Here is a 14,672-nt window from a genome sequence, read left to right as displayed (position 1 = left end):
AATTCATGGTGCATTTAACTATCATATACTTAAGAGCACTGAAGGATGTCCAAAGCCACAATTTGTTCTTAGTCACTAGTAATTTTATACTGCTATCTCTTCTTACTAATACATGTAATCACATAGATTTCTAATAAAACATATACTTAAAAAGAAAATTCACTAAAACTAATTTTGAAAGCATTTTAGCACCATCTAACTATGGTCTTGTGGATGTATTTCCACTGCATTGTTCCATTTATTGTATTGTATTAAACAAATTAATCTGCTACAGAGTTAGTTCATATTTTACTTTCTGGCATTTCGCTATAGGCCCCCAATAGCTTTTTCAACAATGTAATTATAGATTCTGCTATCAATCCATGGTTTGGCATCCACATATATTTTGAACCATATAGTTTATCCAACTTTTTTTTCATCTTCCTCCCTTCATTCCAAAGTGTCTATTAATAGTCTTCAGCAGAAAATTGAAGTATACAACAGAAATAGAATGAATTGCAACTCTGGTTAGTTTATGGGATATTAGGTTTATTTGTCCACAAGTTGATTCAAAAGCCACATTGTAGTGTATAATATTGCACAATCAGCTTCTTAAAAATTCCTCCAGCTTTTCAGACAGAGCAGATTTATTTTTCTCCAGTGAAAAAATATTTGTATCCTTATAAAAAAGGAAACAGTTAAGACAAAAAAATGGGGCATCAATGTTTATCTAAAAGTGATCAGCTGTATTGCTCTGGGCTCTATCCTCCTACTAGACCATATAACAAAAATAGAAGGTGTATAGAGTCAACAATAGTGATGAAGAAAAGGTCACAGTAGCAACCTTAACCACTACCCAAACAGGCGCCGGAGTGTGGCGGTCGAGGGATTTCCACAGTAACTTCACTGTAATGTTAATGTAAGCCTGCCTGTGGCACTAATAAATAAACCTTAAACTTATTAAGTAAGAATGAGCTCAGTGAAGATAAAAGTACCTCTAGTGGCAAAAATGAAGATATACATCAACTCAAGTCAAACACTTCCAATTCAATCTATGTAAAATTGCCAGACCTTTTTGAAAGCAAACCATCAACTACCAAACCAAAGCTACAGGTTTTGTTAATGTCTTATAGTTGGTTTATGACCTGAAACATTGGACTGGATTTTAACTTTGTGACACAATGGGAGCAGGGAGTGCGATAGCACACGGGAAGCCTGGAAGTAGGGCTGTATCTGTCAGTGGTGTGCCAAAACAGCCACTGCAATACCATATCGTATTTCCTGGCCAATTAGTGTGAGCAGGAGGTGATGATGATCCATAAAAGGTGATTTCAACTCCGGAGTTTAAAGGAACACACCACACAAACATACACTTTGATTAAACAATGTAGAAGCGAAGGAGTTATCTCTATGATAAGAGATTGTTCCTCATTTAAATCTGGGTCCTAGGATGTGCCACAAGGGTATAAGGGCCTGCAGGGAGATACTTTTTCCTATTGACAGGAGGAAGAAGCCTGCAGATGAAACCAAGTAGTAGTGGCATGTCATTGCGCATAAGCTGAACAACAGAAGTTTGCTGCTTTGCTCAATGGTTCAATACGAAAAGCAATTTAATGACCGTTACAGGACAAGAAAGCTGAGCACCGTGACATATTTCTACATTCTGATATTGATATCATCCCAACCCCCTACTCTGCCTTCTCTAGCAAATCACTCCTCCCGCCAATTTACCTTGCAGATAGAAAGACCTATCCCTCTCTGTCCGTGCACTTCCTCAAGTCCTCATCTGTCCATTCATCACTGACACTCACCTTCTTCCTTAAGAAATATCATGCTACACCCTCATAGCCGCCTCTAACAAATGCTTTCCATTCATCTGTTTAATGCATGCCCTTACTCTCACTCGTTGATCTAATCTTTCCCTCCTTGCTGGGAGCAGCAGAGAACTGGAGGTGACCTGCCAACCATTGCACAACTGATAGCTGTAGAGGAGGATGTGCTGGACCTCAGTGGAGTCTCAGCATTCTTGACCTGAGCAAATGGAGAGATGGAGGTCTCCCATTTACTTGGTTGCAGAATTGAATATCAGACAGCCATATAGCGTACAGCATTCACTCATGTTAACTTGATGTCAGGAGTGAGATTAAATTATGTGCACAATGATCATTTAAAACATTATATTGACAGATCTAATCCAGGTCTTTAAACTGGGCCTTCAAACAACCCACAGGTGGTTCAGGAGGTCAATGACTCCTCAGAGGAGGTCCCTCCCTTTGTAGTGGCAGCTTCACAGGATCGATGCAGACCATGAACAAACTCAGACATTTGCTTTGGAGAAGCCAGTAAGACGATTGCTGGGTTTTGACCTGGTGATTCACAGTTCACAAATGAGCAGGTGGTGGCAACAGGGACAGGAGGGGAAAGTTTGCATCAGAGACATGCAAGATGCTCCAAACGCTGCTGAGCTGCACACAACACAGTGACTGATCCTCGGGGCCGCTGGTGAACTGGATACTTTTGGAGCACACATCATGACTTTTGGAGCAGCAGCAAAGAATACGCAATATCCAGCAGGCATTCCAGCTGCACTGTGCTTGAAGGGAGATGGGAGGAATCTGTCTCAAGGGTGAATGGCATAGTGTCATAGGCCTTTGTGAAGATCTCTTCGTCATGAAAGGAATGGCCTCCTTCATTCAGCAGCAAATGCTGCAGCCAAGTGAATGCATGCACCCCTCATTAATGGTTTGCACATTAGTAACATCACCTTAAATAGGATAAATTTTACCCTGGCCTTGGCCATTCATCATCCCAATGATCTGCAACAAAGTACTTTCCAGCTCACTGTTAGCAGCAACATGTGAGCTGGCCATGAGAGGGATGATGGTGAAAGAGAACACTCAGCTCAAAGTACTTCCACTACTCATCTTTCTTCCCTGCCCTTGGTCTGTACTCCATATGCACCTTGTGTGTTGATGGCTGAGTGCGACACTCAGGTGGAGATGGAACAGTCTTTGGTGAGCTCCAAAACTGAGAGAATATGCATATGAGGTGACAGTGCAGTCTGCTTCCACTACAGAAATGGTGTGGTATAGAAGTGCTCAGAAGACTAAAGATTTTTAGATATACAGGAGTTTGCATATGGGTGTCTGGCACAATGTTAGATTGGTATGTTTCTGTTTTATTTCTGAGTGACGTAAAAATATGATTTCCTTTGACCACTTTTCTATGTTGCCCATTTCTTTCCGCCCAGTAGAAAAACTTTTCACTTGCAATGGATAGTAAGACATGAAATCACACCACAGTAGTGGTGGGGGTTGTGAAGGGGGATGCTTGTTTGTTTGCAGGAGTCTTTAGTGTTAGTGTCATTTCAGGGTTAAGTGGCTCTTTTGAATGAGTCCGTCATATAGGTGAACTGGTGGAATGGCCTCAATAATGAGGGTATCCTAAGCCATGTTGTGTAGTCCTGCTAGTGTCTTGGCCCCATCACTGTTCATCTGCTGCTCCTTGGAATCTTTTAAAGAGACTCTGCGCCCTGCACCCAGTCTCTCCTGCAGATTCAGATACCATTACTGTGCAATGTGATGCAGAGCACAGCCACCAGGCACATTTTAAATGGGTATCCCTTCTGTCCAAGCAGACAACTGGTAAACCTGCTTCAGAGCGTGAAAATAAATCGAGGGGGCGGACCACTGAAGGACCAAAGCATTATGGCCTCTTTCTGCATGCATCTGCATAATCATCTTATTCTGCTTTTGTTAAAATGTTTACCTTGTTCTGTTGCCTAAATGTTATGCATGCACGATGAGAATTTATATTATGTTCTTTAAGTGGTCAGACGTGGCATTGATAAAGAAATGTTGCAATATCTCAGTAAGACTGGATTAAGTGTAATGAGCACTTACACCCTGCTGTATAATTATAGCTTAATAGTTATCAGACATTGTATGGAAGATCTGGAATTTCACAGGGTTGAATACTGATTTGTTTAAAATTTATTCCTCCCAAACAGTTCAAAATTGTTGTACTGCAGCACATTTAATCAGTAATTTGATCTAATAAAAGCAGTCGCAAAAACATTTCACACAAAAATCATTAAACTTTAAGGGCATATTATTTTCTTTCATCTGCAATTCAAATAAGGCAGGATCTGGCCAAAGTTGACTGGGAACAGCTCCTTGCAGGAAAGTCTAAAGCAGAATCTCCAACATGTTCCCTACAGGGGGAAATGTAGGAGCAGTAAATTCAGGGAACTCTGGATGTCGAGGACAATTCAGGAACGGATAAGGAAGAGGAGAAAGGCTTTTAGCAAGTCCAAAAGGAGCAACTCAGCTGCGGCCCTAGAAGAATATAGGAAGTGCAAGAGGGAACTTAAGAAAGCAATTAAGAACAAAAAGAGGGCAGGAATAAAGACTTGCAAACAAGATTAGGGAGAATCCTAAAATATTTTATAAATACATTAAGAGGAAGGGGTTAACCAAGGAAAGAGTAGGGCCCATTAGAGAGCAAGGGGGCAATCTGTGTGTGAAGCCACAGGGCATTGGAAGGATGTTAAATGAATACTTCTCATTGGTCTTCACTAAAAGGAGAATGTAGATATTCAGGAATTCAGGAAAAGGGACAGTGAGGAACTTGCACAGTTTGACGTAGGGAATGAGGAGGTAGTGGAGACTCTGACATACTTAAAAGTGGACAAGTCCCTAGGTTTGGATGAATTGCATCCCAGGCTACTGTGGGAAGTGAGGCAGGAAATTGCAGGGGCTCTGACACCAATCTGTAATTCCTCTCTGGCCATGGGGGAAGTCATGATGTGGAGATGCCGGCGTTGGACTGGGGTAAACACAGTAAGAAGTTTAACAACACCAGGTTAAAGTCCAACAGGTTTATTTGGTAGCAAAAGCCAAAAGCTTTCGGAGCCTTAAGGTAGGAAAGGCCTTAAGGCTCCGAAAGCTTGTGGCTTTTGCTACCAAATAAACCTGTTGGACTTTAACCTGGTGTTGTTAAACTTCTTACATGGGGGAAGTGCCAGAGGATTGGAGGATGGCTAATGTGGTTCCACTTTTCTAGAAGGATGGTAAAGATGAACCAGGAAATTACAGACTGGTAAGTATCACATCAGTGGTAGGGGAACTATTGGAGAAAATTCTGAAGGAGAGAATTAATTTCTACTTGGAAAGGCCTGGGTTAATTAGAGATAGTCAGCATGGCTTTGTCAGAGGGAGATTATGCCTAACAAATTTGAAAGAATTTTTTGAAAACGTGATCGAGTGTGTGGATGAGGGAAGTTCAGTTGATGTAGTTTATATGAATTTTAGCAAAGCCTTTGACAAAGTCCCAGATGGGAGACTGAGAAGGTTGCAGCACATGAAATTCAGAGAAACCTGGTGAGATGGATCCAAAACTGGCTTAGTAAAAGGGCACAAAGTACAGTGATAGAAGACTGTTTTAGTGACTGGAGTCCGGTGTCCAGTGGCATACTACAAGGTTCAGTGCTGGGACCCTTATTGTTTGTTATATACATAAATGATATCAATGATAATGTGAGGGAAATGATCAGCAAGTTTTCAGAAAACTCCAAGATTGGTAGGGTGGTTAATAGTGAAGGAGAAAGTCATAGGTTACAGGATGATATAAATGGGTTGGTCAGAGGGGCAGACAGTGGCAGATGGTATTTAACCCTGATAAGTACAAGGCATGCAGTTTGGAAGAAGTAACAAGACAGCTGAGTATTTAATCAATGGCAGGACACTAAGAAGCTGAGACGAACAGATGGATCTTAGGGTAGTTATTCACAGATCCCAGAAGGTGACAGATCAGGTCAATAGGGTAGTTAAGAAAGCATATGGGACACTTGCTTTTATCAGTCGTGGCATAGCATATAAAAGTAAAGAGCGAATGTTGGAGTTGTACATAATGATGGTTAGGCCACAGCTGGAGTACTGTGTGAAGTTCTGGTCACCTCACTATAGGGAGGATGTGTTTTCACTAGAAGGGATTCACCAGGATGTTGCCTGGGATAGAGCATTTCAACTATAAGGAGAGACTGGATTTGCTTGGATTGTTTTCTTTAAAGCAGAGAAGGCTGAGGAGGAACATGATTGAGGTGCATAAGATTATGAGGGGTATGGACAGGGTGAAGATAAAGCAGCTATTCCCCTTTGTTGAGGGGTCGAACACGACGGGGCATAATTTAAGGGTGAGGGGCAGGAGATTCAGAGGGGATTTGAGAAAAATAATTTTCACTCAGAGGGTGGTGGAAATCTTGAATGCACTGCCTGGGAAAGTGTTGGAGGCTCAAAATCTTGCCTTTAAAAAGTATTTAGATGAGCACTTGAAACATCATAACATTCAAGGATATGGGACAAGTGCTGGAAAATGGAATAAATGTGACTTTAATACAAGTTACTGTTGATGCAGACTGGATGGGCGGAAAGGCCTTTTCTGCGCTGTATGACTCAAAAGGTGTCTGCAGATTGACTAAATTCAGTGTGTCTTAAAATCTGAAGCATTAAGCAACATTTCCCTTGCATTGAGATTTTTATTCAAGACAACTGTATTGTTACAGTAGGTTTTTATGCCTGGATCATGCATTTAGTTATCTGACGTAGCAATCTATGGTGCTGGCAACTGAAAGCATTTTACGAATATAGTAATCTAAAGAATATTAAGTTATAGTGCAGTTTATGTTATACGTCTATTTAACTTATGGGGATCATTCAAGGGATAATTCACGCTATTGAATTAAAAAATATTCTCAATCTGTCAGTACAGTCCCCATTCTTAACAGATGGCATTTAATCAAAGTATGGGGAGGGGGGCACTTATTCCTTAAAGTATCAATCTCCTATTGGATTTTAGAGATGTGGCTTTATATTTCAAAATGCATGAAAAAAAAAGGTTTTAAAATTAAAGTGGGTTCGTGATTGTGGCCTGGGGTGAGGAACAAATTTCACCTTGGGGTTTTGTAATGGTGTATTGCCAGAAATATTACTAGTCGGGCGATAAATTATGCTGCATTTCTCAACTAATCAACAGTGCCACAGAACCGTGGATCGTGTCATAACTGGTAGACAACAATTACATCACACAATACAATTATAACTTAATGGTGTGTGATGTGAAAAATCACTTTCACACACAACCTGAGTAATGGCCACGAAATAACTGGAGTACAGAACTGAACAGCTGCGCCTTACTAATGTGCTTTCACTTGTGAAATTAGCTCAAGTCACAAAGCTGTTCTGAACTGCGCTCTTGCAAACTTGTGGAAGGCTAATGGCGAGATATGAGTCCACCAATGATATATCTCTATCGCACTACAGAATTTCCCATTCCGATTTAAACCATCTCACTTCTCATTCCCTGCCTTTGCTGTTCAAACCGAAATTAGATTTTACACACATTTTCAGCTTCTGATGCGCAAGTTTAAAATATATTTTGCAGCTGTGAGCAATATACTTGCTATCTATAATAGAAAGTTTGCAGAAGAACAAGCAGAAATCAAGTGTAGAGCGGAAATGTTGAATTGTGGCTTATTGCAGTGCTGTCTCCTAGGAAATGAATTAAAACCTTACCCAACATTATTTTTCTATAAGCCAAGATAAACATTCAGATTCGTTTCATACATTTTAGCCTCTAATCACGTTACTTTCTGTAACTTGGCTTAACCTCGTCACACAGCTACTATGTGGAATAAGAGGAAACACAAAAAACCTGGAGTCACGGACATCATTCACTCCTTCCAAGGAAATGTTATAAAGCTTCGAAATCCCCTCGGAGAAATCCCCACTTTGTGGAGGAATTAATTTGATCGCATTACTTCGTGCCTCAAATTCAATCAAACCTATCTGATCTTTGAAGCGAGGTAGTAAACTCTACCAGGGTGTGATTTAATATCAGTTACACAGTAGTCACCTATCAACATTAGTGATCTTGGAAATGAATGTTATACCCGCACTCTCAATGTATGGATAATAACTTCAACCTCTGTACTCAGATATTTGAACCAACAGATCCCGGCTGACCCAGACTTGTCAACATTGCGCATATTTTAAACAACAATCATCTTTCAGTAACATTTAATTATGTTTATAACTAAAAGAGACATCGCTCATTCTAACTCTCAAATAAATGTTGAATAACAAGCGGCAGGTTTCGAAGTAAACACAAAACACTTTTATATTGAAGCAGTGCGCTGATTTGTTCTCGCACATGTACTGGACGCACCAAGTGCAACGCCTAATCTAACACCGAACATAATCACAAAATTACTGGTTGGCTGTAAACGAATTGAATTATTCAGCAATAATAAGTAGTGAAGCAGTGGTGCTGGTTAATTATAGGGGAGTTGGTATCACTATAATCTATTCGCTGTCCAAAACGGCACCGCAATTAACTGTAGAAACCAGACACGGGTCCATTTACAACTCAGTGTGATCAGCGCAGTATCCGCAAAGATTTCAGTAATTTAAAACCAGCATCAAATTGGCAGCGTGTTTCTATCTTACACAGTGAGTTAAAGTGTCTCGCAAAAAACCTTTAAGCGTTTAAACTGATGTGCACAATAATCATATTTCATGGCAGGCGCGATGTATTTATAATGCACAATTCATTCAGGTGAATATTTGAGATGGCTTTGCTGCAATAATAGATATTTGTTAACTCCCTAATACTGTGCCGCCGGAACAATGATCAGATACAAGACCTGCATCGGCAAGAAACGTGCTTCAGAATGCATTATCTGCATATTCCACAGAAAGCTACATGCGAACACTTCCGGTTTCCCGAAAGGTATGACAACATTCTTTCAATGGTGCAGAATTGTATTCTTACAAAGCAACCAGCAGAGCTACACCTATCACAAACCTCACTGGCAGCATTATTGCAAATGCTTCTTTTATATACCGGATTTAAACTAAAATGGTGCTGAATATCAGCAAACCCTTAGCATCTGAGCATTTCTAGATTTGCAACATTTCAGATGTTGCCCGCACTTTCAGATGTGAACAGAACAAGTGTCGGTGGAGGGGAGGGAAGGAGACAGGGAGTGATGGGGGGTTTGGACCGGAGTGTTGGAATAGCAATGACTGAAGGGGCAGCTATTTGAGCAGATTCCGGTCTGTGTTACTGGAGGAGTATGTGTGACTGAAGGGGTATGTGTTATTGGAGAGGTTTGTGTGACTGGAGGGGTTTGTGTTACTGGAGGGATATGTGATACTGGAGGGGTGTTGTGTGCTTTGCTTTCCCGACACTTACTGCTACAACGATGTGGCACATTGTGTGTGTGTCTGTGTGTGCAGGTTACCTCCAGAGCTGTCCCAGCTGAAGGATGTGGATGATCGACTGTAGGAGCCAGACGCAGAAGGAGCACGAAGATGCCTTGCTGCCTTTGCCGGTGTTCCTGCTCCTGGTGGTTGAAGGCTGCCGTTGTGGAGATCGGGCATCGGTCTCACCGCTTCCCCCGGCGCTGCTCAGCAGTTTGCCGTCCACCGGGCTGGCGCTGCCGGCAGCCGCTCCGCCGGGGGCGCCGAAGTCGTGGATGAACCACCTGAAACTGAAGACCTGCACGGCCAGGGAGCCCAGCACCACGAAGAAGAGGGTCAAACCGAACCACCAGTAGCGGGAGTGCAGGTAGTAGTCCACCGCCAGCCACACGTCTGTGCCCACGTCCGAGAAATAGACGGCGACCGCGGCCACGATCCACAGGCCGTCCCACAGGGTGTACCTCTGGTGCCGGGCGAAGCGGAGGCAGCGACCCCGGCACAGCCCCGTGCAGCAGCGGGAGGAGCGCTCTGCTGAGCCGGCCTGGGCGCTCACCCTCTCCCGCTCCTGCTCGTCCTCCTCCTGCTGCTGCTGCTGCTGTCCAGGGTCCTGGAGCTGCCCGGAGCACGAATGCTCCGAATTCTGCAAAGGAGTGAAAGCCACATCACTCTTCTTCTTCATCTTTAACAGCCCGTCCGACTTCGCAGCCATCAAACTCCCTGATCCTCTTCTTTCTATTCCACTCTCTCTCTCTCTCTGTCTGTCTTTCTCTCCTTCCCTCTCTCACCTCTCCCTCTCTCTGGTGCTGTCAGTGAATAGGGCGACCTCCACTTCCGGTATGTGAGATTGGTTATACACCACTAAACTTCCGCTATCTCTCACTGCTGTTGAGATCCAGCCCACTGGAAAGAAGAAAGAGGGACTCGCCGAATGGTCACTGGCACAAACTTCACTGAGGACACCCTCTCTGCCACCTCCCCCACCCCCCACCCCGCCAACTGAAACCTGCTCTCTCCTCGCCTGCTGAACAAGCACTACAGTTTCTGTTTCAGAATTATTCCAAATTCCACAGAAAAACAGTGAAACTCCGAGAACATGCTCACCTTGAGATTTTTTTTCTATTTATTAGGATCATTGGACAATATCCTACATTTGCTGCACTTTTGGTCTCACAGTAACTTTCCCCCATTGTAGCTTTTCCGTTGAACACGCCCTCTTATGAATTCAACATCACCAATACAATTGCCAGAGAAAAGAAAATAACCATCAGTAGTGCAAACAAAATAATCATCCATTTGACAGACAAAATAACATTGTAAACCTGAAGTACATGTTTCAATTAGGGATCTTGCCAATATAGTACAAATTGGCGAAGCAGCGATATTCCGCCAATAGATGTCACTAGCACGAATAAAAACATGATTATCACGGCAAGTTTGATTCCTGGAGCACGATGGCCGATTCCTGGGAAGCGCTCAAAAGCATTTCGGGAGGGGCTAAATAAATGAACAAAAAGCAAGATGTTACAGATACTGAAAATCTGAAAACACAACAGGAGAGGTAATGCTCGATACATTCAGCAGGTAAGACAACATCTGTACAAAGAACAGGCGAGTTAACATTTCAGGTACGGACTTTTTATTAGAACTGGAAGATATTATGAATAAAAACACTTGATAAGGAACTGGATAAGGGTAAGAGAAACACCTATGCATTCAAACACAGGAAATTAAAAGGTTGATCAGTAAAGAACTTAAGTGGAGAAAAGGATATAGTTAAATTGCAGGAGTGATATTGACACGGGACAATAGGAAGTGTAGTAAGGGAGATATTTGGATGATGTGAATATCTCAGAGGTGGAGGATCAACACTAAAAAGGGAAACATGAAGAACAGGCAAAGTGGAGCAATCTGCAGGAGCTTGATGAAAAAAACAAGTTGACACCATCAGCCACTATGTCAGCATAGTGTTCCAATTGCAGACTCGACCAAGCACCAACCTACTCTGTCCCACCTTCACCAGAAATGGCAACACACATGTTACACCTTGCCAACACTTCCTGCCAATGAGAAAATGGGAACTATTGTTAGATTAATGTTCCTGCTGAGCTGTGAGCATACATGGCCACATAGCAGCCTGTAAGTTACCATATAAACCTTGTTCCATGTTAAATACCACGTGTGCACACTGGCCATGCAAATACAAAGATGCGCTGATAAACTGCCTGTGCATTATGACAACATTTTAAAGGGAACATTAGAGAAGATGTGAAATTGTAAATGGTGATTAAAGGCAAAGGACTACAAAGTGTTTAGATGTGTTCCTTAAGCCCGCTTTGAGCTTCATTAAAACAATGTAGAAGGACAAAGAAATTAGAATAGGATTGTAACAGAAAACTAGAGTGATCAATGATAGGGAGTCACAGTAGACTAAATGGAAGTGTTAAAGTGCTTTTTTGTTATCATTAATTTTGTTATTTCAAACAGAGTATGCACATGCAGGCGTAACAATGCAAAATCAGGTATTTTATGAAATATCTCACTACACATTCTGGTATGTGTTCTTGGGTCTCACTTCATAATGTCAATGTAACTACAACATATGGTGGTTCACTCACAGCCCTTATACTAATTATTCTTTTCATCTCTAGATTCTACGCACTTGACAACTAAATGATAGTATGACAAAGAAAAACACAAATGACATCAGAATAACATAGAGCCAGAAAAATACATTTATCTCTTAATTTCTTCTAATCATTTTGTTACCGGGGTTTAGTGGCCTCTTAAGCTCCATGATTATATGGCCCTCACAAACCCTTCCCATTGTTTTGTTATAAGCATGTGACCTTCCAGACATCAAAGGCATGAATTAATGTATTTCACACATTCCACCAGCTTGTTTATACCTAGACAGTATATCCACGATCATCAGAAATTTGTTTTAACTCATTGTGTGCCATTCCTACAAACAGGCCAAGAGATTGAGATACAACCATAGTGTGAACTCTCATTCCACATTCAGCAAAGTCGACATTTAATCTGCATTTGGCCTCCTGACCATAGAGCAGTGAGTACAGTGTGCTAAGTTTGGGGAAGTAACGTAACTGTTCTATCCTTTAGAAGGTCCATGACACAGACATTCGGCCTCTGATCTTCAGGTAAACATTCTCCAAGGCGGCCTTCACAACACACGACAATGCAGAGTCGCTGAGCAGAGACTGATAGCCAAGTTCCGCACACATGAGGACGGCCTCAACCGGGATCTTGGGTTTATGTCACACTATCTGTAACCCCCACGACTTGCCTGGGCTTGCAAAATCTCACTAACTGTCCTGGCTGGAGACAATACACATCTCTTTAACCTGTGCTTAACCCTCTCTCCACTCACAATGTCTGTACCTTTAAGACTTGATTACCTTTAAAGACTCGCATTCCAACCATTAATTTGTAAATTGAGTTTGTGACTTTATATGCCCTGTTGTGAACAGAACTCCCACTCACCTGATGAAGGAGCAGCGCTCTGAAAGCTTGTGGCTTGTGCTAGCAAATAAACCTGTTGGACTTTAACTTGGTGTTGTGAGACTTCTTACTATGCTTACCCCAGTCCAACGTCGGCATCTCCACAACATGATTCTGAATGGACAGGGATCAATTGGGAGCATTTAAACAAACTGTGACTGAAGCTAATAGTTAACTCTACTGGAGCAAATTCACCTTAGTCAGTGGTATTTCATTGGCCCATTCTACATTATTGAAGTCAAAGGGAAAGGAAATTGCAGTGTAAAAGCATCTACTAATGCAATATGAAGCAGGTTGATTTTGACCCATTTTGCAACCTGGTAGCATTTTCGCCCTTTAATGTGAAAATTGTAGTGGCCAAGTTGGACCACTTCTAATAATGACCCTCTTACTTTCCTTCTTCTCTTCACCGCAATCTTCCTCATGCCTTTTTTGTCTCAGATCTCCAAAAACTGCCATCTGGCCAGGAAATGTTGAAAGAGCAAGATACTGAAAATGATATAATCACAACCACCAACTCAGATACTGAGAGTGCACACAAATTAGACGGTAGCCTAGAGGTGGAATCAGCACATGGTGAGGCGCTGGTATGGAAGATTCTTGAGAAAAATAGAGATGGGATGGGGAATATGAGGAGGCATGGGATGTCATGGTGGCGTAGAGGTGGCATGGGAAACTGAGAGGGTTTGAAGGAATATGAGAGGGCATGGGGTTTATTGGAAGCATAGAAGTGGTATGGCAGAATGTGAGGAGGCAGAAAGTGGCATGATGGAATGTGAGGTGAGGTTTATGGGGCCTCTAAATTGTGTTGAGCGCTGGGTTACTGTGTTGGAGAGCCAAAGCCACACCCACACTCCTCCACACTTCATTGTATTTCACAAAATGCTCTGCAAATTCAATTCCTGTGTGAAAAGATGAAAATTCCTCAAAGTCACACATGGTGTGCATCATTCGAGCTGCAAAAGTCTACAGGGTTACGTTTTCCTAAACCCAGATGAAAATTCTGTCTATGAAGTTCAAGTATGTGTTTGGCAGAAACTAGAGAAAGATGTGGTTTAATGGCTGCAGCCGGTGTGGGAGTCAGGCTTGACAGGTAATAGGAATGGGAGATATGGTAGAACTGAATGAAAAAATGCCCATAAGTCTGCACACTTTGTATTGAGGTGAGGATACAGGAGGCGGGGTAGCAGGCTATCAGGAGAAAGCAAACAATGCAAAATATTGTCAATTGTATATTGATTGTGTTTAATTATAGGCAGATGGTGGACATTAACTGAGAATTTTCGCCTCTCCCTGGAGATCACATGGTCTGGAATGGGGGGTGGGGGTGAGTTAATAGGTTGTGATGAACAAAGCATCGTAGCTGTGAGGGACAGCTCGGTGGATAGGATATTAGGATGTAGATAGGCTAGAAAATTGGGCGGGGATTCTGGATTCAGGATTCAATCCTGGACCGGGGAGCGGCGCGGGCTTGGAGGGCCGAAGGGCCTGTTCCTGTGCTGTATTGTTCTTTGTTCTTTGTTGTTCTAATTCACTTGTATGCCTACAAATATCAAGATCAAGCATCAGATGAGGCCCAAGATGGGGTGCAATGCCTTATCTTGTTGGCTTGGATCCGGTTTGTCTCCCTTGTGAGGGCCTTAAATTGGGTTCAATTGGATTTTGAATTTGGTTTTTGGAGCAAGCAAGGAATGGGTGTGGTTTTGTCCATTCCATTCTGAGCAGTGGCTTTGTAACTTTAAGAAAGAAGTACAAATTTAAAAACATTTTTGGAACTATTGTGGTCAGGTTAGGAGCTGGTTGTTTGTAAATAAATATAGAAATGTGTGAAGATTGAAACCAGTTACATCCTTCACCAATTGATTCTTCTGGAGTATAAGAAATATAATAGCTGGAAACAACAGGAAAATCAAT

The 14,672-nt window shown here is 42.1% G+C and overlaps 1 protein-coding gene across 1 annotated transcript in view; it reads right to left on the bottom strand.

Annotated features, from left to right (window-relative positions):
• xkr4 (XK related 4) overlaps positions 1-9,948 on the bottom strand; it is a 265,025-nt gene extending 255,077 nt beyond the window's left edge. Inside the window, exon 1 of the mRNA XM_078217073.1 lies at positions 9,281-9,948. Within this exon, the coding sequence (XP_078073199.1) occupies positions 9,281-9,948 (668 nt within the window). The remainder of the gene's footprint in view (positions 1-9,280) is intronic.
• Between the last annotated feature and the right edge of the window lie 4,724 nt (positions 9,949-14,672).

This window comes from Mustelus asterias, chromosome 7, assembly GCF_964213995.1.
Source record: "Mustelus asterias chromosome 7, sMusAst1.hap1.1, whole genome shotgun sequence".
In the NCBI taxonomy this organism is placed as follows: domain Eukaryota; kingdom Metazoa; phylum Chordata; class Chondrichthyes; order Carcharhiniformes; family Triakidae; genus Mustelus; species Mustelus asterias.
This window is presented reverse-complemented; position numbering and strand designations above follow the sequence as displayed.